Raw genomic sequence first — 27500 nt, forward strand, 5'->3', positions numbered from 1 at the left:
ACTTCCGGTACAGGCAAGGCTTTTTTTTATCAGCGACCAAAAGTTGCGAACTTTATCGTCGTTGTTCTATACTAAATTCTTTCAGCAAAAATATGGCAATATCGCGAAATGATCAAGTATGACACATAGAATGGATCTGCTATCCCCGTTTAAATAAAAAAAATTCATTTTAGTAGGCCTTTTATCATTCTGTGTAGTGAAATGTAATTACCCAAGGTGGGCTGCAGAGGGCAGTGGCAGGCATACCTGCAGTATTAAACCTAGTCTTGTGGTAGCGAAGAAGAAGACAAGTTTGTTCAGAGAGTCTTCCTCCTTTTTTATCACTGGTACCATTACAATACACCTAATTTCAATCTGCCAAAAAAACCTTATTTAGGTAGAAATATCACAGAATAACACAAAGTACCAGAATAGCATGATCGTACTGTAAGACGGTTTTTTGCTTTTTTGTTGGTTAGACCGGATGTAAAGCATAGCGCTATTATTGTGAAGCCGCCAACCGGACGTGTGTGACTGGTATGAGAAAATACTTGACATGTTTTGACGAAAATCTCCGATAAAAGTGACTTTAGATTTCTTCTCTACAGTCTTTATTTTTGCTGAGCATGTATTCCACCTCAGTAAAGCAGTTTGAGTAACAATCTACATTTTATGTTAGAAATGCACTTAACTGTAACTCAAACATGGACGTGAAAAATCTCCTCACTCTCACGGCGATTGAAGGTAAAATTGTCTTGTCTTGTCCGGAGAACGACTTGCCATGGCTTTGGATCTGAGATTTCCATTAGGTCCCCCTTTCTTGGTGAAGTTTTGCTAGCTATTTTCGAGTCTGTGGCTCAACAGTAACTGAACGCCATTACACATTTCCCCAAAACTGCGGAACGGGCCGAGGGTCAAAAATGTTAATCGCACGTTAAAAAAATTATCGCTGTTAAAGGAATTAATAGTTAAGGCGTTATTATCGCGTTTGACAGCCCTAGTTATGAGACAATTCCCGATGGATTTGATCATTTATTTATTTTTCGCATACAAATTGATGTATAACGTACTTACTTTTGAAATCATAAGTCAGAGAGACGAGCATTTTATTCAAACGAAAAATGTTTACAATATATGTTAAAGGGGAACATTATCACCAGACCTATGTAAGCATCAATATATACCTTGATGTTGCAGAAAAAAGACCATATATTTTTTTAACCGATTTCCGAACTCTAAATGGGTGAATTTTGGCGAATTAAACGCCTTTCTATTCGTGACGTCACATCGGGAAGCAATCCGCCATTTTCTCAAACACCGAGTCAAATCAGCTCTGTTATTTTCTGTTTTTTCGACTGTTTTCCGTACCTTGGAGACACCATGCCTCGTCGGTGTGTTGTCGGAGGGTGTAACAACACCAACAGGGACGGATTGAAGTTGCACCAGTGGCCCAAAGATGCTAAAGAGGCAAGAAATTGGACGTTTGTTCCGCACACTTTACCGACGAAAGCTATGCTACGACAGAGATGGCAAGAATGTGTGGATATCCTGCGACACTCAAAGCAGATGCATTTCCAACGATAAAGTCAAAGAAATCTGCCGCCAGACCCCCATTGAATCTGCCGGAGTGTGTGAGCAATTCAGGGACAAAAGACAGTTTGTTCCCGCAGACGAGCGAGCTAAACCCCCTGGATTCTTGGCTCACACCGTCCCTTATGCCACCGAAGATGATCAAGAGAAGAATATCGACCCTAGCTTCCCTGGCCTGCTGACATCAACTCCAAAACTGGACAGATCAGCTTTCAGGAAAAGAGACCGAATGAGGGTATGTCTACAGAATATATTAATTGATGAAAATTGGGCTGTCTGCACTTTTAAAGTGCATGTTGTTGCCAAATGTATTTCATATGCTGTAAACCTAGTTCATAGTTGTTAGTTTCCTTTAATGCCAAATAAACACATACCAATCGTTGGTTAGAAGGCGATCGCCGAATTCGTCCTCACTTTCTCCCGTGTCGCTGGCTGTCGTGTCGTTTTCGTCGGTTTCGCTTGCATACGGTTCAAACCGATATGGCTCAATAGCTTCAGTTTCTTCTTCAATTTCGTTTTCGCTACCTGCCTCCACACTACAACCATCCGTTTCATTACATTCGTAATCTGTTGAATCGCTTAAGCCGCTGAAATCCGAGTCTGAATCTGGGCTAATGTCGCTATAGCTTGCTGTTTATGCGCCATGTTTGTTTGTGTTGGCATCACTATGTGACGTCACAGGAAAATGGACGGGTGTATATAACGATGGTTAAAATCAGGCACTTTGAAGCTTTTTTTAGGGATATTGCGTGATGGGTAAAATTTAGAAAAAAACTTCGAAAAATAAAAAAAGCCACTGGGAACTGATTTTTAATGGTTTTAACCCTTCTGAAATTGTGATAATGTTGCCCTTTAATAATACAGGGAAGTCGCAACTTTTTCCAACAAAGGCCGCATACTAAAAAGTTCCATTTTGATATATTTGTATTTAATTTAAAAAAAATGCTGAAAACAGACATATATCTAAAGACGAAATTTAGTGTCAGATTTGTGTTATAGGTAAAAAATGAAGACTGTTATTAATTATTACACGGGTGAAAAGAACAATTAAAAAAAAGACAATGTAATGAGAAAAAGCTGAAAATTTGATACTAACAAATAAAAACACACTTTTGATATATAATAACACGTATAACACAAAGCTGACCCGAGGTTTTGTCTTTAAATACTGTATATATAATGTCTGTTTTTATCGTTTTATTAATTTCTTTAGGAAAAAAAATAATCTAAATGGCGCATTATATCATATTTTTTTTAAATGATTTAAAAAAATGTTCACTGTTATTTTTATATCCAACAATATGCTGCATACCAACAAAACTGGAGCTCCGAGCCGCACTTTGGACACCTCTGTGGTAATATACTGTTTTTTGCACAGTCAGATAATTCTCAAGTTTAGAAAACGTGCAATTGTGTTTCTGTCAAAACGGAAAAAACTAATATGTTTTGTAAACAAGATGAATATTGAATATTTCCAGGCTTCCGCGGGCCATAAAACTATGTGTTCAGTTGGACACAGGTGCCTTATACAGTTCCATTATTAGTTGGCCATAAGTTAACATTGTCTTTTGTTTTCTGTGCATGAGATAGGCTCCAGCGCCCCCCGCGACCCCAAAGGGAATAAGCGGTAGAAAATGGATGGATGGATGGATGGATTATAATAATATAACATTATTTGTTATATTATTTGTATAACAGATCAGACTGTCTAGATTTTTCTCTTTATTTGTTGTTTACCAATGCGGTCCAAGCGATCTATGGCCACGGTCTCAAAGGCTCGTCTCATCATGGGATACTCCTCCAGCACCTCATTGAAGTGGTCCACAGACAGAGAGTAGAGTCGACAGTACGTCTCTGCTCGAACGCTGGCCGTCCGTCGACCCCTCGTCAATAAACAGATCTCTGAAACAACAACGAGCGCAAGTCAAAAAAAGACAAATGCTACCAAACGAGCGAGTTATCCTACCTCCGAAATAGGAGCCGTCGGAGAGTTTCATGGCCAGGGTGCCTTTGGTGATGACGCTGCAGACTCCATGCTGGATGAAGTACATTTTCTTCCCGATGGTGCCCTCCCTTATGATGTAATCGTGTGGTTGGAATACCTCGAAGTGCAGCTTTGTCAACATGGCCGTGACAAAGTTTGGCTCCGCGTTGGCAAAGAGCGGCATGGATGCCACCAGTTTGCGGCAGTTGAAGTTGACAATTTCCTGAAAGTGGATGCAGGTGTGATGCATTTAGCCACAAACCCCAAAGATTGTTTCATTCTTTTGTGTGTCTTACCTCTCTGAGCGGCTCACTGAGTTCACCCAGAATGCTCTCTTCATCAAACATCTTGCCCTGGTATCGATGCTCATAATAGTCGTGAATCTTCTGGCGGAAGTCGGCTGGCAGTTTGTGGAAGGACATGTACTGCTCCACTTGTTTGTACTATAGGAGGAAGCAGGAAAACATGTTTTCCATTAATATATATATAAACATACCGGTGTATATATATATGCTAAGATCACAAATGCATTTTTTGAAAAGGCATATACAAAACCCAAAACCAGTGAAGTTGGCACAAGCTAGCAGATTGTGTAAATGGTAAATAAAAACAGAATACAATGATTTGCAAATCCTTTTCAACTTACATTCAATTGAATAGACTGCAGAGACAAGATATTTAACATTCAAACTGGTAAACGTTGTTATTTTTTGCAAATATTACCTCGTTTGGAATTTGATGCCTGCAACATGTTTCAAAAACGCTGACACAAGTGGCAAAAAAGACTGAGAAAGTTGAGGAATGCTTATCAAACACTTATTTGGAACACCCCACAGGTGAACAGGCTAATTGGGAACAGGTGGGTGCCATGATTGGGTATAAAAGCAGCTTCCATGAAATGCTCAGTCATTCACAAACAAGGATGGGGCGAGGGTCACCACTTTGTGAACAAATGCGTGAGCAAATTGTCCAACAGTTTAAGAACAACATTTCTCAACCAGCTATTGCAAGGAATTTAGGGATTTCACCATTTACGGTCCGTAATATCATCAAAAGGATTAGAAAATCTGGAGAAATCACTGCATGCAAGCGGCTAAGCCCGTGACCTTTGATCCCTCAGGCGGTACTGCATTAAAAAGCGACCTCAGTGTGTAAAGGATATCACCACATGGGCTCAGGAACACTTCAGAAAACCACTGTCAGTAATTACAGTTTGTCGCTACATCTGTAAGTGCAAGTTAAAACTCAGAAAAACCCAGAAACACCGTCAGCTTCGCTGGGACCGAGCTCATCTAAGATGGACTGATACAAAGTGGAAAAGTGTTCTGTGGTCTGACGAGTCCACATTTCAAGTTATTTTTGGAAACTGTGGACGTCGTGTCCTCCGGACCAAAGAGGAAAAGAACCATAGTTCAAAATCCAGCATCTGTGATGGTATGGGGGTGTATTAGTGCCCAAGGCATGGGTAACTTACACATCTGGGAAGGCGCCATTAATGCTGAAAGGTACATACAGGTTTTGGAGCAACATATTTTGCCATCCAAGCAATGTTATCATGGAGGCCCCTGCTTATTTCAGAAAGACAATGCCAAACCACGTGTTACAACAGCGTGGCTTCATAGTAAAAGAGTGCGGGTACTAGACTGGCCTGCCTGTAGTCCAGGCCTGTCTCCCATTGAAAATGTGTAGCGCATTATGAAGCCTAAAATACCACAACGGAGACCTTCGACCGTTGAACAACTTAAGCTGTACATCAAGCAAGAATGGGAAAGAATTCCCATTCTTCAAAAATGTGTCTCCTCAGTTTCCAAACGTTTACTGAGTGTTGTTAAAAGGAAAGGCCATGTAACACAGTGGTAAAAATGCCCCTGTGACAACTTTTTTGCAATTTGTTGCTACCAATAAATTCTAAGTTAATGATTATTACAAGCGGTAGCCACAGGATGGATGGATGGATTATTTGCAAAAAAAAATAAGTTTCTCAGGTCGAACATTAAGTATTTTGTCTTTGCAGTCTATTCAATTGAATATAAGTTGAAAAGGATTTGCAAATCATTGTATTCTGTTTTTATTTACCATTTACACAAAGTGCCAACTTCACTGGTTTTGGGTTTTGTATTTCCCCCTCCAGGGTGAAAACATGAAGGCCCACCCACATATATGAAAAGGCATTGTTCAGCTTTTATATGGTATTTAAACAATCGACCAATACATTTCTTGGTTCAATTAGAATTGGTATTTAAACAGTCCTTTCCCCATCATGCTGTCTTCAGTTTGACATCATGAGACCCCAAAGATACCGAACAATTGATCAAGGACCCAACAAGATGTTCTCACTGAGCTTAAAGTGTCATCAGTAGGTTAAAAAGCATACAGTTCTTTGAAAATGTAAACACAATTTCACCTGAATGTGGACCTTTTCTCCTGTTTAAGTGAAAATCCACATTGGAATTAAACACATTTCTATTATTCGTATTCTCCCAATCTGCGTAAAAGAGATACAAGCACGTAAATTGTGAATGAAGGCAGGCTCATGTGATTCATCTAACTAAGAAGGCGGACTTTGCGTTGACATTTTGTGAAAATATGGATGAGGAGTTTTCCTGACACTTGTGAATGCCATTGAAATCCATATTCATCCAGGCAGTGCTTGTCATGGTGATGTAGTGTGTGTATGCACGCTCCAACAGCGTCTTCTTCCTGGCTGGAATAGTAATTTGTTAATGAAACTTTATTTCACATATTGTAGCCATGATGTTATGAGTTCACTTTGGTACAGCTGTTTGTGAAGCTATTACTGTGCACCAGGAGGGAGAGGCTTGGACAGCTGTCAGTGTGTGTGTGTGTGTGTGTGTGTGTGTGTGTGTGTGTGTGTGTGTGTGTGTGTGTGTGTGTGTGTGTGTGTGTGTGTGTGTGTGTGTGTGTGTGTGTGTGTGTGTGTGTGTGTGTGCGCGCGAAGTAGAGTGTGACTGCTGACAGTTTGATTTTAAATAATCAAATCAATTGATTAAACTTGATAACAATTTTCTGAAGCGTATTTTCCGGACTATAAGGCGCACTTCAAATCATTTTTTCCCCAAAAAACTCGACAGTGCGCCTTACAACCCGGTGCGCCAAATGTATGGAATAATTCTGGTTTTGCTTACCGACCTTGAAGCAATTTTATCTGGTACATGGTGTAATGATAAGTGTGACCAGTAGATGGCAGTCACACATAAGAGATGCGTGTAGACTGCACTATGATGGCAATATGACTCAAGTAAACAACACCAAAATGTTATATGTTGCATTGAAAATATAGAACATTACACACAGCGCTCAAAAATCTATCAAAATGTTTTAGTACGACTTTGGTAAGCTATGAAGCCGCACAGCTTGATGGATTGTACTGTGCTTCAACATACGAGTATTATTATGGTGTGTGTATAAGGTAAGACATATTATCTGCCGTTTTGTTTCGCAATATTATGCAAAAGCAACTTTTGCTGATCTGTGTTTGGGCTCTGCATAAGTCCTGAAAATTTGCGTGTGTCCGCTTTTGTAGTCTGTGCCAACACCGTAGTCAATAAGCTTCTTCTTTTTCTCTATCTTCTTGTTATGGGACATTCATCTTCCACTGTTGCCATTTCTAATAAAAAGTAGTGTAAAATTCTTACTTGTGTCTGTCAGTAAACTCGCAATGGAAGCGCTAAAACATACCAGTATAGTGAATTTACATTATTCACCCAAGGAACTTTAGTTATTATTATTTTTCACGGGACACATTTCAGGCGTTGTTGTTGCACTAGTGAGCCACGGATGATGAGATGCTGCTCCGTTATTGATAGAAGTAAAGTCTGAATGTCATTAAAACAGTGACCTCCATCTTTTGACACTTCTTCCACTCCCGTCCTTGCACGCTACACCGCTACAACAAAGATGACGAGGAGAAGACGCTGTCGAAGGTGAGCCACGTAAATAAGACCGCTCACAAAATGGCGCATCCTGAAGCGACTGTCAGAAAGCGACTTTAAGATGATCTGTAAAACATAATCTATGCAACATTTTGATTAAAGAACCACCATTACATGTTATGTAGACCACAAGGAAGTGTTTTACATTTAGAAAAAAATAATAATAATATGACTTCTTTAATGCGCCTTATAATCCTTTGCGCCTTTTGTATGAAAATAGACCTGACGAGACCCACTCATCGGCAGTGCGCCTTATAATCCGGTGCGCCCTATGGTCCAGAAAATACGGTGTTTGAAAAGTACGTGTTATTGCACAAAATGAGATTATCTCACATAAAGCGATAATGTCATTAGGCATTTATTACTTTCCAAATAAAGACTAACAAAGTGTGAGTAATGGTAGTAAAAATAGTAACGTAGTCTGAACGTTTGCCTGGTGCTTTATATGTTGTAAAATAATAGAATGATTGAAAAAAATTGCACTAGCTACTCATCCATTAGTACTGCAGTACTTTGCTATTAGCGATACAAGCCCACTAGCTACTCATTCATTCAATACCCAGGTTTTGATTACCATTCACAGCCCAAAACTCATTAAATTATCTACAGTTAAGGCCAAAATGATTCATGTTCTGACCACATTTGGTGGTTTTTTTTAAATGGGTATCCCTTATCTGAAGAATAAGACGTTGTGTTAATGAAAACCACTGATCTGATTGAACACATTTGAAAACATTTAATATTTTCCCCCATTTGAAAGGCCCTTGATAACTTCTAGAATATTACTGTCCGTGTATTGAGATAGGGTAGGAATAATTCTAGACATGGGCGATGTGTAAAAAGGGAGTACATTTTATATACAAACCCCAAAACCAGTGAAGTTAGCAAGTTGTGTAAATGGTAGATAAAAACAGAATACAATGATTTGCAAATCCTTTTCAACTTATATTCAATTGAATAGACTGCAAAGACAAGATACTTAACGTTGGAACTGGAAAATGTTATTTTTTGCAAATATTAGCTCATTTGGAATTTGATGCCTGCAACACGTTTCAAAAAAGCTGTCACAAGTGGCAAAAAAGACTGAGCAAGTTTAGGAATGCTCATCAAACACTTATTTGGAACATCCCACAGGTGAACAGGCTAATTGGGAACAGGTGGGTGCCATGCTTTGGTATAAAAGCAGCTTCCATGAAATGCTCAGTCATTCACAAACAAGGATGGGGCGAGGGTCACCACTTTGTGAACAAATGCGTCAGCAAATTGTCAAACCGTTTAAGAACAACATTTCTCAACCAGCTATTGCAAGGAATTTAGGGATTTCACCATTTACAGTCTATAATATCATCAAAAGGTTCAGAAAATCTGGAGAAATCACTGCACGTAAGCGATGATATTACGGACCTTCGATCACTCAGGCGGTACTGCATCAAAAAGCGACATCATTGTGTAAAGGATATCACCACATGGGCTCAGGAACACTTCAGAAAACCACTGTCAGTAACTACAGTTTGTCGCTACATCTGTAAGTGCAAGTTCAAACTCTACTATGCAAAGCGAAAGCCATTTATCAACAACACCCAGAAACACCACTGGCTTGGCTGGGCCCGAGCTTATCTAAAATGGACTGATGCAAAGTGGAAAAGTGTTCTGTGGTCTGATGAGTCCATATTTCAAATTGTTTTTGGAAACTGTGGACATCATGTCCTCTGGACCAAAGAGGAAAATAACCATGTTATAGGCGCAAAGTTCAAAAGCCAGCATCTGTGATGGTATGGGGGTGTATTAGTGCCCAAGGCATGGGTAACTTAAACATCAGACCCTGGACTGTTGAACAACTTAAGCTGTACATCAAGCAAGAATGGGAAATAATTCCACCTGAAAAGCTTCAACAATTGGTCTCCTCAGTTCCCAAACGTTTACTGAGAGTTGTTAAAAGGAAATGCCATGTAACACAGTGGTAAAAATGCCCCTGTGACAACTTTTTTTTGCAATGTGTTGCTGCCATTAAATTCTAAATTAAGGATTAATTGCAAAAAAAAAATAAAGTTTTGCAAATCATTGTATTGTTTGTATTTACAATTTACACATCGTGCCAACTTCACTGGTTTTGGGTTTTTGTAGATTTTTAAAGTCTTTTACCATTGAATGTTGTGTATGGATCATTTAACTGTATATTTGACAAGAAAATGTATGTTCTGTAGCAAATGTGAGTCTCTGAGACAACATAAGCATTTGCAAGTCAGTAGATATATTTAGCAGGTCGTTGCCAAACACAGAAAGATTATGCAAAATAAATCAACTTGTGTGTCGACAGAGCAGCAAAGCATGCTCCCGTCCTTCAACTGTCAACTAAAATGAACCCATGCTTGATCAATGAACCTTAGGACGACCATCAATGGTAGATCAATAGAGTGAAGACCCTGTCACAGCAACAACACAAACAATCCCTTTCTATGGTCCAGATATGCAAAGTGACCACTGACAAACCACAAACTGAATATTTATAGCCAGACTGCCGACGGTTGATAAATGAGGCAGTAAACAAGAAAGGCGGACTGTAGCGTCCAGTCTTGCTCAAATGGAGCGCTGAGTAAGAACTTAGACAGGCTTAACGCTGTCTTAAAACCCAATTTTCAAAAGGACTACTTGACAACCCGGCACACATTCTGTGGAACTTTCAGACTAAGCAAGTCATATTCCCTAAACCTCTTTGTCAGACACATGCCAGCACCACCACTGAGAATTACACCCACAGTATTGTTTGATTAATACCGTTCAGACCAAGGGTGTCAAACTCATTTTAGCTCTGGGGCCACGTGGAGGAAAATATAATCCCAAGTGGGTCAGACTAGTAAAATCATGGCACGATACCTTAAAAATAAAGACAATTCCAGATTTTTTTCCTGTTTTTTAAAATAGACCAACCAAATTCTGAAAATGTACGGATAGGAATAACGGATTTTTCGGACCACAGGGCACACCGGATTAAAAGGCGCACTGCCGATGAGCGGGTCTATTCAGGTCTATTTTCATACAAAAGGCGCACCAGATTATAAGGCGCATTAAAGGGGTCATATTGTGGTCTACATAACATGTAATGGTGGTTCTTTGGTCAAAATGTTGCATAGATTATGTTTTACAGATCATCTTCAAGTCGCTTTCTGACTGTCGCTTCAGGATGCGCCGTTTTGTGGGCGGTCTTATGTACGTGGCTCTCCTTCGACAGCGTCTTCTCCCCGTCATCTTTGTTGTGTCATGACTTGGTCCTTGGTGTTTGCTTTTCCGGAAGGCAACGGAAAGTTGGCTCGGGCGAGACGGGAATGTGAGTACATATTTTATTTTTACAATAACAAAAGGAACAAACTAAAGGTGCGCACAATGGCGGAGAACAAACTATGAAACCAAAAAGACTATAGCACAAAGGCAATTAACTAAGAACACGAAACAAAACACTTACTGCGGCATGGGACTGTGAACATGGCTTGAAAAGATAAAGAGTGTACAGAGCATATACAGGTAAAAGCCAGTAAATTAGAATACTTTGAAAAACTTGATTTATTTCAGTAATTGCATTCAAAAGGTGTAACTTGTACATTATATTTATTCATTGCACACAGACTGATGCATTCAAATGTTTATTTCATTTCATTTTGATGATTTGAAGTGGCAACAAATGAAAATCCAAAATTCCGTGTGTCACAAAATTAGAATATTACTTAAGGCTAATACAAAAAAGGGATTTTTAGAAATGTTGGCCAACTGAAAAGTATGAAAATGAAAAATATGAGCATGTACAATACTCAATACTTGGTTGGAGCTCCTTTTGCCTCAATTACTGCGTTAATGCGGCGTGGCATGGAGTCGATGAGTTTCTGGCACTGCTCAGGTGTTATGAGAGCCCAGGTTGCTCTGATAGTGGCCTTCAACTCTTCTGCGTTTTTGGGTCTGGCATTCTGCATCTTCCTTTTCACAATACCCCACAGATTTTCTATGGGGCTAAGGTCAGGGGAGTTGGCGGGCCAATTTAGAACAGAAATACCATGGTCCGTAAACCAGGCACGGGTAGATTTTGCGCTGTGTGCAGGCGCCAAGTCCTGTGTTAACTTGAAATGTCCATCTCCATAGAGCAGGTCAGCAGCAGGAAGCATGAAGTGCTCTAAAACTTGCTGGTAGACGGCTGCGTTGACCCTGGATCTCAGGAAACAGAGTGGACCGACACCAGCAGATGACATGGCACCCCAAACCATCACCCAACCATGCAAATTTTGCATTTCCTTTGGAAATCGAGGTCCCAGAGTCTGGAGGAAGACAGGAGAGGCACAGGATCCACGTTGCCTGAAGTCTAGTGTAAAGTTTCCACCATCAGTGATGGTTTGGGGTGCCATGTCATCTGCTGGTGTCGGTCCACTCTGTTTCCTGAGATCCAGGGTCAACGCAGCCGTCTACCAGCAAGTTTTAGAGCACTTCATGCTTCCTGCTGCTGACCTGCTCTATGGAGATGGAGATTTCAAGTTCCAACAGGACTTGGCGCCTGCACACAGCGCAAAATCTACCCGTGCCTGGTTTACGGACCATGGTATTTCTGTTCTAAATTGGCCCGCCAACTCCCCTGACCTTAGCCCCATAGAAAATCTGTGGGGTATTGTGAAAAGGAAGATGCAGAATGCCAGACCCAAAAACGCAGAAGAGTTGAAGGCCACTATCAGAGCAACCTGGGCTCTCATAACACCTGAGCAGTGCCAGAAACTCATCGACTCCATGCCACGCCGCATTAACGCAGTAATTGAGGCAAAAGGAGCTCCAACCAAGTATTGAGTATTGTACATGCTCATATTTTTCATTTTCATACTTTTCAGTTGGCCAACATTTCTAAAAATCCCTTTTTTGTATTAGCCTTAAGTAATATTCTAATTTTGTGACACACGGAATTTTGGATTTTCATTTGTTGCCACTTCAAATCATCAAAATTAAATGAAATAAACATTTGAATGCATCAGTCTGTGTGCAATGAATAAATATAATGTACAAGTTACACCTTTTGAATGCAATTACTGAAATAAATCAAGTTTTTCAAAATATTCTAATTTACTGGCTTTTACCTGTATGCGATGTCGCCAGGCTGACCAACAGAAAAAGAAAAGCTTAAATAACACAGACATGATTAACGAAAACAGGTGCGTGACTCAAAACGTGAAACAGGTGCGTGACGTGACAGGTGAAAACTAATGGGTTGCTATGGAAACAAAACAAGGGAGTGAACAACCAGAAACTAAAGAGTCCAATAACTAAACAAAACAAAACATGACTAAAACAAAACATGATTCCACAGACATGACATGTTGTAGCGGTGTAGCGTGCAAGGACGGGAATGGAAGAAGTGTCAAAAGCTGGAGCTAACTGTTTTAATGACAATCAGACTTTACTTCAATCAATAACGGAGCAGCATCTTCTCATCCGTGGCTCACTGGTGCAACAACAACGCCGGAAATGTGTCCCCTGAAAAACCGTCCGACCGGAACTCTCTAATAACTAAAGTTCCTTGAGTGAATTATGTAAACCCACTACAGTTTTTAGCGCTTTGATAGCTAGTCTACTGACAGATATAAGTAAGAACTTTACACTACTTTATATTAGAAATGGCAACAGCGGAAGATGAATGTCCCATAACAAGAAGATAGAGAAAAAGAAGAAGCTTATCAACTACGGCGTCGTCACGGACTACAATGGCGGACGCGCGCATATTTTCAGTACTTATGCCGATCCCAAATTCACATCAGCAGGTACCAGAAGGTAAGAAAAGTTGGTTTTGCATAATATTGCCAAACAAAACGCTAGGTAATATGCCTGTTAATAGTGCCATTTTGTGGTCCTTATACACACACCATAATAATACTTGTATGTTTAATGCGTTGACAATCCATCAAGCGGTGCGGCTTCATAGCTTCCTGAAGTCGTACTAAAAACATTTTGACAGATTTTTGAGCGCCATGTGTAATGTTCTATATTCTCAATGGAACATTTAAAGTTTTGGTGTTGTTTACTGCCGTCATATTGCAGTTTACACGTATCTCTTATGTGTGACTGCCATCTACTGGTCACACTTATCATTACACCATGTACCAAATAAAATTGCTTCGAGGTCAGTAAGCACAACCAGAATTATTCCGTACATTAGGCGCACCGGGTTGTAAGGCGCACTGTCGATTTTTGAGAAAATTAAAGGATTTTAAGTGCGCCTTATAGTCCGAAAAATACGGTAATTAAAAAATAATAATAGCCCAGGCAACTATAATTTAATTCATTACTTTTAAAGCCCTAAAGTGGCACTTGAGTCCAAATATAAGTGTGTACCCACCGCGGTTCTAGACACCTCAAGTTCCTATACTCACATTTCCGACTAAACAGCACCCACACTGTATAATGTCAGTCACTGCATGACACAGATACATGGCACAAATGACTATCATTTATTTCTGGCTTGCAGAATGCATCATCAGTGTGTGTGTGTGTGTGTGTGTGTGTGTGTGTGTGTGTGTGTGTGTGTGTGTGTGTGTGTGTGTGTGTGTGTGTGTGTGTGTGTGTGTGAGTATGAAACTCGCCTCGCAGTCATAATCAGCATTGTGTGAAGCAACGCCTCTAATGCAATGTTCCCTTCCACAAACACTACTGTATGTGCTTCAGTGTCGAAGCCATGCTTCACTTTTATTTGAAAGGGATTGCTTGCACTTCACACGGACCGTGCAGAAACGTGCACAGCTCTTATCGTGACTCGTCTCTCAGTGTCAGGAAGCAGGGAGGAACAACAAATGCAACCCCACTCCTGACAAAAACAAATATTATTTTGTACCGACTCAGTGGCCTAGTGGTTAGAGTGTCCGCCCTGAGATCGGTAGGTTGTGAGTTCAAACCCCGGCCGAGTCATACCAAAGACTATAAAAATGGGACCCATTACCTCCCTGCTTGACACTCAGCATCAAGGGTTGGAATTGGGGGTTAAATCACCAAAAATGATTCCTGGGCGCGTCCACCACTGCTCCCCTCGCCTACCAGGGGGTGATCAAGGGTGATGGGTCAAATGCAGTGAATAATTTCGCCACACCTAGTGTGTGTGTGACAATCATTGGTACTTTAACTTTAACTTTAAATGAATGCGAAACACTAACAAACCTTGAAATACACACTGTGAGGTCATTTTATTGTGTAGCACAGTTGTAAACAATAATGCTAGCAGTAGCGCCAGTGGTGATAACATTACATCTGCTATGTCTTGCAATAACATCAACTTAGGAGAAGATACTATTGATGTTCTCATGAAGTGAAGACTAATGACATGTACAGTAACTGTGATACGTACTGTATATCCCTGCCAGCAGCAATTGAGACGGCCATGAAAATGTCTATTTTTGACACATGGCTCCACCTTTGGCGCCGCCGTCCTGCATTGACATCATGTCCTTACGTATGAAGCGCATTTGATGCTGTATTATCACACATTTATATTAAAATGTACTATTTCGTAACAAATAAAATAAAATAAAAACACTCCGCAAATTTACTAAGTTGAGAATGCTTAATCGTGAATATACAGTGATCCACTGTATACAGTAGAAACCATGCCTCTATTAATCACTAAGTGTGTCATACACTCGCGTCAGTGTTGCATTATCACATGTCATTATACCATTATCATAAAAAAACTAATTAGGGTTCTCTCGATACCAATATTTTGGTACTGGTACCAGTACCAAAATGTATTTCGATACTTTTCTAAATAAAGGGGACCACAGAAAAATGGCATTATTGGCTTTATTTGAACAAAAAATCTTAGGGTACAATAAACATATGTTTCTTATTGCAATCAAAGAACAATTGTGTCCTTAAATAAAATAGTGAACATACTAGACAACTTGTCTTTTAGTAGTAAGTAAGCAAAACAACGGCTATTAGTTTGTCGGCTGACGTATGCAGTAACATATTGTGTCATTTATCGTTCTATTATTTTGTCAACATTATGAGGGACAAGTGGTACAAAATGTATTATTAATCTACTTGTTCATTTACTGTTAATATTTGCTTATTTTCTGTTTTAACATGTTCTATATACACTTCTGTATAATGTAATAATCACTTATTCTTCTGTTGTTTGATGCTTTACATTAGTTTTGGATGATACCACAAATTTGGAATCATACATTGGTCATAATTTAAGTTCTCATGTGTCCAGGGACGTATTTCCTGAGTTTATGAATATAATATGATTTTTGTTTTTTAAAGAAAAAATATGTTTTGATGTATTGATGTTGATATTGATGATGATGTTGATGGGAATAAGCGGTAGAAAAAAAATGGATGTTTTTTTTTTGTCATAAAAAAATACGGGCTGTATCCCTGCAGACTGTATTGATCTATATTGATATATAATGTAGGAACCAGAAATAAAATATAAATAACATAAAGAAACAACCCTTTTGTGTGAATGAGTGTGAATGAGTGTAAATGGGGGAGGGAGGTTTTTTGGGTTGGTGCACTAATTGTAAGTGTAGCTTGTATTTTTTATGTTGATTTAATAAAAAATAAAAAAAAGTTGTTTTTTTTATTTCTTGTGCGGCCCAGTACCAATCGATCCATGGACCGGTACCGAGCCGCGGCACGGTGGTTGGGAACCACTGTTTTAAAGCACCTCTTGCAGAGCGCCACTTCAGTGTTAATACTGGTATTTTTCAGAGGCAGTATAGTACCGTTTTTAGTTCATTAGTACAGAGGTACTTTAGCCCCATAAAATAATCACTTTCTAAGTTTAAAATTCCAACTTATTCTTGAAACATTTTCAATTTATTCTTGTTAAACTAGCATTTTGACAAATACGACTTTATTTTCTCAAGTTTACAGTGTTTATGTTTGCAACATTAAGATTTGTTGTTGTGACATTGCCATTTTATTTTCCTAAATGTATTTTTTTTTTTTGTTGCAACATTCAGTTTTTTTCTCTTAAATTCATCATTTTTGTCTATAACCTTACAATTTTATTTTCTTATGTGCGTATTTTTATTGTTGTAATGTTACTATCTTTTCTTGAAATATTATGACTACTGTAATAAAATAGTGAGTTTTTGGGGTACTATTCCAAATTTTTTCAACTCTATTCTTATTTTAAAAAATTATTGCAATATTGTGACTTTATTGTCGTATAATTACCTTAATTTGCTATTTTACTGTCACAAAAGTGCAAACCTTTTCTTGATATTAGGATGACCATGTCTTTTTTTCCAAATAATATTCTTAATTTGTTTTTATAACATACCTTCAATGTTAATAATATTTAATTACTTTACTTGTAAAATTGCTATTTTGTTAGTATTTCTGCTTTTTTAGAAAAAAGAAAAAAAACATTTTTCTTGTAATACCCTTTAATTCTCTTAAATTTACGACTTCAATTTTGGACTGTTTTTTTCTGGGAAATATTATAACTTTATTTTCACAAAATGTTTTTATCATAAAATGTAAATGGTATTCCTGTAATATTCACTATTATTTTATTCTTGTAAAATTGTGTCTTCTCACATTATTATGATTATCCATCCATCCATCCATCCATCCATCCATCCATCCACCTTCAACCGCTTATCTGGAATCGGGTCGCGGGGACAACAGCTCCAGCAGAGACCCCCAGACTTCCCTCTCCAGAGCAACATTGGCAACTTCCTCCTGGGAGATCCCAAAGCGTTCGCAGGCCAGAGGAAATGTAATTACTCCCAGTGGGACGTGCAACGAGGACCTCCCTAGGGAGATGCTCGTGAGGCATCCGCACGAGATGCCCGAACCATCTAAGCTGGCTTCTTTCCAAGCGAAGGAGCAGCGGCTCTACTCCGAGTCTCTCTCGGGTGACTGAACTTCTCACCCTATCTCTAAGGGAGATGCCAGCCACCCTTGTGAGGAAACTAATTTCGGCCGCTTGTATCCGCGATCTTATTCTTTCGGTCATGACCCACACTTCATGACCATAGGTGAGAGTAGGAATGTAGATCGCTCGGTAAACCGAGAGCTTTGCTTTCTGGCTCAGCTCTCGATTCGTCAGAGACTGCAATACTGCCCCAGCTGCTCCGATTCTCCGGCTGATTTCCTTCTCCATCTTTCCCTCACTCGTGAACAACACCCCAAGATACTTAAACTCCTCCACCTGGGACAGAGTCTCGTTCTCTACCTGGACTGTACAAACCATCGGTTTCCTGCTGAGAATCATGGCCTCAGATTTGGAGATGCTGATCCTCATTCCAGCTGCTGAACACTCGGCTGCGAACCGATCCAGTGAGAGTTGAAGGTCACGAACCGATGGTGCCATTAGGAACCACCACCCCAGTCTGTCACTCCCTCAGCACTGACTCAGACTTCCACGCAATGTTGAAAAGGCGTAACAACCAAGACAGCCCCTCAACACCCACAGCCTTCAGCATCTCTGGACGAATCTCGTCAACCCCCGGAGCTTTGCCACTGTGGAGTTGTTTAACTACCTCAGTGACTTCACTCCGAGAGATCGACGTCAATCCCCCACATCCTCAAAGTGCTCTTTCCAAAGCCCTACAACTTCCTCACTTGAAGCCAGCAGAGTCCCATCCTTGCTGTACACAGCTTGGTGTTCCAGAACAGCTTTGGTGCCGCCCGATAATCCTTCTCCATGGATTCCCTGAACTTCTCCCACACCCTCTGCTTAGTCTCGTTCACAGCCCTTGGGGCCTGTCGGTACCCTGCAACTGCCTCTGGAGTCCCCTGGGATAACATACCCCGGTAGGACTCCTTCTTCAGTCGGACGGCTTCCCTGACCACCGTTGTCCACCAGGGTGTTCGAGGGTTACCGCCCCTTGAGGCACCTAAGACCTTCTGGCCACAGCTCGCAGCTGCAGCTTTAGCAGTAGAGGCTTTGAACATTGCCCATTCCTGTTCAATGTCCCCAACCTCCAGAGGGATGGCAGAGAAGTCCCGCCGGAGGTGGGAGTTGAAGTCACTCCGGACAGAGGACTCCTCCAAACGTTCCCAGTTCTCCCGCACTACACACTTGGGTTTGCCATGTCTGTACAGAGATCCCCCCCCCCCCCATCTGACCCAACTCACCACCAGATAGTGATCAGTTGACAGTTCAGCCCCTCTCTTCACCCGAATTTCCAAAAAATACGGCCTCTGATCAGCTGATACGATTACAAAATCGATCATTGATCTTTGGCCTCGGGTGCTCTGGTACTATTATGATTAATATTCTTTTTTTTAAAAAGTAATATTCTGACTTTAGTCTTATAATAGTACAAAGCAGTGAAATAAAAAACTGATAACAAATAAATACCATGCCATTTTTAAATGATTCAAAACCTAAACGAGGGAAAGTGCTGACAGGTGAGGGCATTACGTAACGACTCACCTGCAGAAGTGACTGGGGTTCTTGACAAGTGCAGACCAGAGCGTGGCCACAACAAGCGACCCGGGTGTCTCTACACGTCAACACAAACGCAGCAGCTGGTGTGCCTTTCTTATATTGTAGATGAGAGGCGCTGATTGGGAGCAAAGTGAAAGTGTGGAGAGGTGTGAGGGAGAACCTGACCAGCTGTTCGTCCACGTGACCTTTTTTTTTTTTTTTTTTTGGACACAGCGAAGGAGGCAGCTGTAATGAGTTCAAACCTTACATTGTGCTATTCAATGAGTGCGGACGCAGTGCGAGGGATGAAAAGTTTAAGAGAGGAGCTGGAGCAAGCGATGGGTCGGTGCATCACAGCACAGCCACAGGCGGACTGACAAAGAGCCAAAGGAGGGAAAATGACATCCATTTGCTGTCGCTGTGATGACGTATGTGGCAGATAAACTCTCCCATGACATTTTGTCATCCAAACTAAAAACTCTTTGCTTTTCCTCATTTGTCTTTCACTGCACCAAACAGGGATTTCTGGCTGGGGATGGAAGGAGTATAGAGTGTGACTGTTCAATTAGAGCAGAGGTGTTTAAGTGGTTTTCACTGAGGGCCACATCGCAGTTATGTTCCGCCCCAGAGGGCCACGTCTAACAGTGAATACTATTATTACACAATTTTTAATGCATTTTTAGTAGATTTTTTAAAAACTAAAATGTAAAAAAAATATGGTAAGTTGCAATAATTTCACCTCAAAATGTAGTGTATATTACTGTAAATGAAAAAATAGTACTGCTGTTTTTATGGTAAAAAAAAAAAGAAAAAGGCAGCTCAGTTACCAGAATTTTACTGTAAAATTTACATTTGTTTTTTTTACTGTAAATAAAAAAACTGCCACTCTACAGTAAAATTTGGCACCTGAGCTGCCACAGGCTTTTTTTTGTTTGTTTTTTTACCGCAAATCAACAACTGTAAATTTTTCCGTGTATTACTGTAAATGCCAAAACGACACCACAGTTTATTACAGTAAAAAAAAGTACAGTTTTTTTCATTTAGAGAAAAATGCTGTAAAAACCAAAGTCAATTTCACAATTTTACCATGAAATCTATTGCTACTTTTACATTGCACAATTTGATGGATAACTTGCTTTGAAATCATTATTATTAGTATTTATCTGTATTTAAAAACTGTTTGAATGTTTGATCATATATTTTTGCATAATTAGACAATATTTAAGTGAACATAATTTGCGGTTACATGGAGTACATATATTTTGTCTCCCAAAATAGAAAGAAAGAATACATATATTAAGAAAAGTTACAGTACTTTATTGATACATATTATTTCCAGGCTTTCGACGGCCAAACAAAATGAAGTGGTTGGCCATATCTGGCCCCTGGGCCTTGAGTTTCACACCTGTGAAATAGAGTCTGCAGGCTTTCGCCTAGAACATAGCTGGGCAAATTGCTTTTCAATCTGGCCCGCCAGACATTCCCAAATCATTTTTTTTTTATCTTTAAGATGGAAACTGTAGCCGCCATTATGATGTGCAGTGATGTATTCAAATGACTGTAAGTCTTGAACTATACAAAGTATTTCAATGGTTGGAATCTGCACTTTTACATGATATACTAGGTACTATGGCAATCTAATTAGTTACTATGGTAATCTAAGTCACAGCAGCTCAGACAAGGCACCAAGCAGTGTGGGTGGGGAGCGTTTCCACAGGGTGTTTCCAGAGCGGCCTGAAATGCGTGTGTCAGGGACAGACGTGGAAGGAGATTTTTACAACAAAGTTCTAAAGCTTAGTGATATATCAGATGTATCAGATTGTAGGTGGGGGGTTTTTTTTACCCTTCGCGTTCATATTTAGCTGTTTGTTGCATTTTTGTTGCTTTTCGCTTGATTGTAAAATATGTCCATCGAGAGGGGGTGTGACGTTCATATGTTGTCAATATTCAGTGTTTTATCATCCATAGTTAATATTGTAAATCACACTCTCTTTATTTTCATGTACATTGTGGGTGTCTCATTCAGTAAAATAATGTAAAATTCCATTCCGTTTTTGAAGGCGGTCTGTCATAACGTTTTTAGTATTCAATCAGTCATTATTGTGGGGTTTTGTATTTCTCCTTCCCTAACATCTTACACCTCCTCTACTCTCCTCTCGCCCCATCCCACATGCTCTCCCTCTACTAGAAATTCTAATTCCGGCTCATCCCAAACGGCCATGGAAGGATGTTTAATTCATTCACTTCATTCCCAGCTAAATCGCCTCATTATATTATGAAGCACATTGGCCAAAGAGAAGAAGAATCAGATAGTGGGAGCTTGTCTTGTCTGGCTTTCTATTCACCAAAGTGCGTGTGTGTGTGTGTGTGTGTGTGTGTGTGTGTGTGTGTGTGTGTGTGTGTGTGTGTGTGTGTGTGTGTGTGTGTGTGTGTGTGTGTGTGTGTGTGTGTGTGTGTGTGTGTGTGTGTGTGTGTGTGTGTGTTCTGGCAATGCTTACTTAATAGGGGCAATCGCTCTGTTTACACAGTCCCCTTTAGGGGACCTCTGACGGTATGGGGACAAAAAAACAGGTCCCCTAAAGGGAAACCTGTTTAAATGAAAAATGAAAATTGTAATTAATTAAATGAAAATTTGGTCCAAAGACATGCACCTGGGGATAGGTTGATTGGCAACACTAAATTGGCCCTAGTGTGTGAATGTGAGTGTGAATGTTGTCTGTCTATCTGTGTTGGCCCTGCGATGAGGTGGCGACTTGTCCAGGGTGTACCCTGCCTTCCGCCCGATTGTAGCTGAGATAGGCTCCAGCGCCCCCCGCGACCCCGAAGGGATTAAGCGGTAGAAAATGGATGGATGGATGGATGGTCACCATGAACCATATTAACTCTATTTCCCCAGGGTCCCCAGTAAGAATGATCAGCACATTACTTCATCAATCTAGAGATTTAAAGACGTGTATGATCATTTTTTTATGCCTCCACAACCTGCAGAAAGGGTGGTCCCCACATGTGATGATCAAAAACTTGGTCCCCATTCCAAATGATAAAATGTGTGTGTGTGTGTGTGTGTGTGTGTTCTTGTATTTCTATCCTTCTTGAGACATCCATATGAGGAGGTGTGAACAAGTTAGGACATAAATCATGGTCCCAATACTGGAAAACCATTGCATCTAATAGAGAATGTCTCATTTGCACCCCTGGTGGTGAAATACATCAAAATTAGGGTGGTCTCAAAAAAGAGGGATGTTTTGAATTGACTGTGTGTCGGTTTTAAAAGTGCTCCCCCTCTGGACAACATATGAAATAACAAGTGTGTGTAAAAATTGAAAGTGCTCCTCCTCTGGCCAACATATGTAATAACAAGTGGGTGTAAGAAAGTGAAATGCATCCCCTTTGGCCAAAATGTAGTTAGAAAATATATACATATGTATATAGAGACATACTGTAATAATTTGAAGTAAATAAAGAAGATTACAAACCAATTACAAACCAAAAGTTTAAAAAAAAAGTTTTTTACTAAAAGCAGTCTATTTATCACAATGTGTTGACTTTTTTTCTTATAAAATTGGGAATAATTTCTCATATTCTTTCTGTTTCTGTAATATTGCAATATTTTCTCGTAAAAATATTACTTTATGTAAAATTATTACTTATTAATGCAAAATGGTGACATTTGTCATATAAAATTCTGACTTTTATAACAATATTGCCCATTTTTTTGTTGTTCTTGTAAAATAAATTAAATGATAAATGGGTTATACTTGTATAGCGCTTTTCTACCTTCAAGGTACTCAAAGCGCTTTGACAGTATTTCCACATTTACCCATTCACACACACATTCACACACTGATGGCGGGAGCTGCCATGCAAGGCGCTAACCAGCAGCCATCAGGAGCAAGGGTGAAGTGTCTTGCCCAAGGACACAACGGACGTGACTAGGATGGTAGAAGGTGGGGATTGAACCCCAGTAACCAGCAACCCTCCGATTGCTGGCACGGCCACTCTACCAACTTCGCCACTTTTTTTGAGTAAAATTATGACTTTTGTCATAATTTTGCCAAGTCAAATTCTGAATATTATTATTTCCAACATTTTAAAGTTTTCTTATAAAATTGTGACTTTTGTCGATTAAAATTACGACTCTTTTCATAAAATTGCCAAAATTTTAAGCTTTTCTTGTAAAACTGCGACAGTTATTGAGTAAAATTCCAACTTTTATCATAATATTGCACAATTGTTCAGTTTTTCTTATAAAATTTTGACTTGTGTTGAGTAAAATTACGACGTTTATTATAATACCACCAAAAAATAGTTTTTCTTGTGAAATAGTGACCTGTTTCTTGTGAAATTCCAACAAATTTTTCACAACAAGCTTTTTAATATTTGCATAGCATGTATAAATTATTAATGTTGTAAATACAAATGTTTCTATATCTAGAAAGGGTGGTCCTTAAGAGATAAGCATTTTCGGAGGTCTCAAGAACGTAACAAATACAAGAATGTGTGTGTGTGGATGGGGGGGTGTTTGTCGAAGGGGGGGGGGGGGGGGGGTGTTCCACGCACTACAAAGTCGCTGCTCATAAAAAGAGGCTTGTGAAAAGGGGTACCAAAGGAGACTGGTCTGATCACCACACTAGTAAACTATTACAAATCATTTGACAGGACAAAACGACATATGTGTTTGCCTAAGATCTTTGCAAGGTCAGCCAGCTGCAGGATAACTGGAGGCAGGCTCATCATGTCTGCTGCGCTATTGTGACAAGCGCAGTGGGACAAAGGTGAGCATACAGGAAAAAAAACAAGGCCCATATTTTTTGGCCTTACACCATGTATATAAAAACCCTAATAGAGGTGTTTAGATGTTTTTAAGGACTTTATAGGCAGAATACAGCGGGCCCCATAAGCTCCATTGTAAGCAGACTTTTGATCGCATTTATTTAATATTTAGAATGCAAAAAATTAATAACATCCATCGTCATGTCTCTCATAATGATTGTGAACAATAGGCAAAAAAAAAAAAAAGTGTAGTTCCTCTTTAACATGCAAACAAACAAGTCAGAGCTTTTCTCCAGAACCTTCAGTACTGCGACCAAAGAACTGTGATATACTTTTTTATTTCAATCCTTTAGATTGTTTTTTTTATTAAAAAAAGGGTTGTCCTATATTCAGGGTCGTCTTATATGTGGGTCAATGCAGTACTTGGTGCACAGTATGCATTGGATTGGAAATGTACGACATGACAGACAAGGCTAACTGTTTTATGATATTAGAAGTTAAGTTTAGTCGATATTGAAGTGAATTAATTGACTCATATTATGTTGAACATATGGTGAATGTTTGTATTCAACTTGGAGAAAGCGAACCACCATGTTTAAGTAAATGATGGTTGAGCCCATAATAAATTAGGGAGCCTTCGTTGTACATTTGCATGTGGACTGGGTTAACTCTCTCATGAGAAGAAGCAATAAATTCAGACTTCGGAATGCACAAGTGATAGCTCTATCCTGGAGGAGAGACTCCATGTCTATCTTCACGTCAACTTCTAAGTTACAACATATAGAGGTTGTTTTCCGTTCACTTACACATGAACATCTCCTTACATGGTCAGTTTGTAATATCCTGAATTAACACACACCGAGACATAGAAAGAAGGAATATAAGAAGGTTGTTCGGCTCCTCCAAGTTAGGAGTCCTTCATTTTTGACCTGAGCTCCTCCAGGAACTGCAGTCCTGTATAATGATGCGCGCTTGTAATAAAGCAACTTTTGGTTCAGTAAAGCGTCTCCGACGTGTCTTTTGAGCCAGCCGCACTGCCGTGTCACCCTTCTGTCCGGAACGACGATGACAAGACCAGAAATACACATCAATATAAAGTGGGGTTGTTACTTAATGTCTATTAAAAAAAAATGTGTCTCTCAGGGCAACCACACCTGCACTGTAGGGTTATGATACATTATGGTATGATACTGTGTGATTGTCTGCATAAACTAAATAGCTGTCTTCTGTTATGATTGGCACAAATTGGCCACAAAGAAAATGTTCCATCTTAATGGAGCAAAACACTAATCCATGCGCTAAATACGCTAATCATTTTACATGTCAAAGAACCCCAATCAAGCTCACTTTGCCTATTTCGAGGACGCTGACCCAAGGGGATAGTTAGCACTTGACTCTTCTGACTGATTGTTTTTTTCTCCAAGTAGGCATTTGTGAAGGCTTTGCCAGTCAGTTTCATCCATGCTTCCATACACCCTGGACCAGTGGCGAGCCGTGCGTTTCCCACCTAGGCCTTCAGTGATGTCCGACTTCAATAATTACCTCTCAAAATACCATCATTTATGTCACCACATGACCATTGCTGGAGAAATACTATAAAGAAACACATTTACGCACTACTTTTCATTGAAGCACATCAACAGTGTACAAAACGGGTTATTTTCTGGCGCATTTAAAAATCAATAAACCCGCATCAGCAATTAAAACATATCTTATGTTTGTACTGTCAAAATTAAAATTGAAAAAAACATTAAACGTGAAAAAATAAAGAAATTAAATATTTGAACTCACAATTTGTAGAACCCATTCCACGCCATATAGCCCTTCGTAGTCGGTTGATTCGAGTGGAAATGGCGGGTATTTCCCCATTTCATCGCCGACATCATCTCACAAGTGTCATGATCCTTGTCCCGGATCATGTTTTATGTTTTGTTAGTTTTGGACTTCATAGTTCCTGTTTTTGGTGCACCATTGTTTGTTTTAGTTACCATGGTTACTTATTATTTTCACCTGCGTCTGATTAGTGATCGCCCGCTCACCTGCTGCCCGAGCACTAATCAGAGGCATTATTTAAACCTGCCTTGCCCTCCAGTCAGTGCTGGAGTATTGTTTGTTGTATGCTGTGGACTCCCTGTTTCATGCAATGCTCTGTTCATGCTTGTTTTCTGGAGATAACATAGTTCATGCTGATGATTTCATGCTTAGTTCATGCTGCTCGTGCCTTGCCAAGTAAGTTTTGTTTATTTATGCCACAGTTACCGACCTTTTGTTTCATGTTGATAGTTCAGGCTAAGTGTTAGCTTTTGTTTCCTGCGTTAAGTTGTGCCTTCGCCTTGTGCGCCTTTTGTTTTCACCTTTTTTTGAACATTAAAACCATGTTTTCTTGTACACCGCCTGTCATCTCTGCATCTTGGGGTTCGTCACCTCCACATCATGACAACAAGATGTAGTATCTCTTTAAATATCCGTCTTGAAAATGGCCTTGCAAATATATATCTGCCACCTAATCAACGCTTTGTTCTCCTTCCTGCTTCCTACTAAATTGCAACTTGTGATTGGATACTCACTTTGAAATGACAAGTGAGTATCCAATCACAGTCTCGTTAACATCAGGCTACCTAGATAGGCTACTGTCAACAACTTGTGATCTGATTGGCTATCGCAACTGTCTATCAACTGTGTGTGTTCTCAAATTCATCCGCCCTGGACTGGTCGCCAACCAATCGCAGGGCACATATAGAAACAAACATCCACACGTGTGTACAATAGACTCTCCGATTAGGCCAGGGTTATTCAACTGTTGGCCCATGGGCCAAATTCTGCCCTGGAATGACACCATACCGGCCACCGAGTTTGATTCGAAACTTGGGCGACAAATATTTTTGCAGCAAATTCCTAAAAACACTAAAGTGCTCCTGTTGTTTAGATCAGGGGTGCCCACACTTTGTCTATAGGTGAGCTACTTTTCAATTGACCAAGTGGAGGGGATCTACCTCATTCATCTATATAATTAATATTTATTTATTTATTTAGGAAAGAGACATTTTTGTTAACAAGTGAAAGGTGTTTAATGATAATACAAGCATGTTTAACATTATTTTCTTTCATGAAGACAAGAATATAAGTTGGTGTACTACCTGATTCTGAGGACTTGCATTGATTGGAATCAGACAGTAGTGATGATAACATCCACATTTTCAAATGGAGGAGAAAAAAAGTCATCCTTTCTTTCCAATACCACATGAAAGTGGTTAGTTTTTGCCAGTTTTATTCACTTTACAAGAAATAAATTGGCGGAAAACGCCGTAGCTTGCTAGCTTGTGCGCGCCAGCTTTCTGAGACTCTTATTTTGTTAGCGCAGGCAAGATGATGCAGCGCTTTTATTGTGAAGACAGGAACTGCACAGTCGGTCTTTAGAGTTTTGACGGCAGGTACGGCACGAGAGTCTGTTGAAATAAAAAGTATTTCCCACCTTCCTGTCGGTCATTTTTTCTTAATAATGATCTGGCAGCAGCCAGCGTCATCTCACAAGACCCTCAGGTGCCGTGAATGTCAATCAAGTGACAAAAGTGACGTCTAGGTGAAGATTGATGGTCGCTAATTTTTAGGTTTATTTTTTTAATGCCTGGCTGACACACCCTACGTGATCGACCGGTAGCTCGCCATCGACGCAATGGGCACCCCTGGTGTAGAGAAATTTGGACCACTGTAGACACAGCAAGTCCTTGCATTGACATTTGAACCTTGCTCGCAAACACAGAACACTGGGGTCCAACTCTGTGATTTATGCAGCAGCTTATAGTGCGGAATTTAAGGG

At 39.9% G+C, this 27500-nt stretch overlaps 1 protein-coding gene across 1 annotated transcript in view; it reads right to left on the reverse strand.

Annotated features, from left to right (window-relative positions):
- LOC133618940 (potassium/sodium hyperpolarization-activated cyclic nucleotide-gated channel 2-like) overlaps positions 1-27500 on the reverse strand; it is a 92001-nt gene that overhangs the window by 9429 nt on the left and 55072 nt on the right. Inside the window, exons 5-7 of the mRNA XM_061979793.1 lie at positions 3850-3996; positions 3536-3776; positions 3307-3471 (exon numbers count right to left, since the gene is read on the reverse strand). Of these exons, the coding sequence (XP_061835777.1) occupies positions 3307-3471; positions 3536-3776; positions 3850-3996 (553 nt within the window). The remainder of the gene's footprint in view (positions 1-3306; positions 3472-3535; positions 3777-3849; positions 3997-27500) is intronic.

The sequence above is a fragment of the Nerophis lumbriciformis genome, linkage group LG19, assembly GCF_033978685.3.
Source record: "Nerophis lumbriciformis linkage group LG19, RoL_Nlum_v2.1, whole genome shotgun sequence".
Classification (NCBI taxonomy): domain Eukaryota; kingdom Metazoa; phylum Chordata; class Actinopteri; order Syngnathiformes; family Syngnathidae; genus Nerophis; species Nerophis lumbriciformis.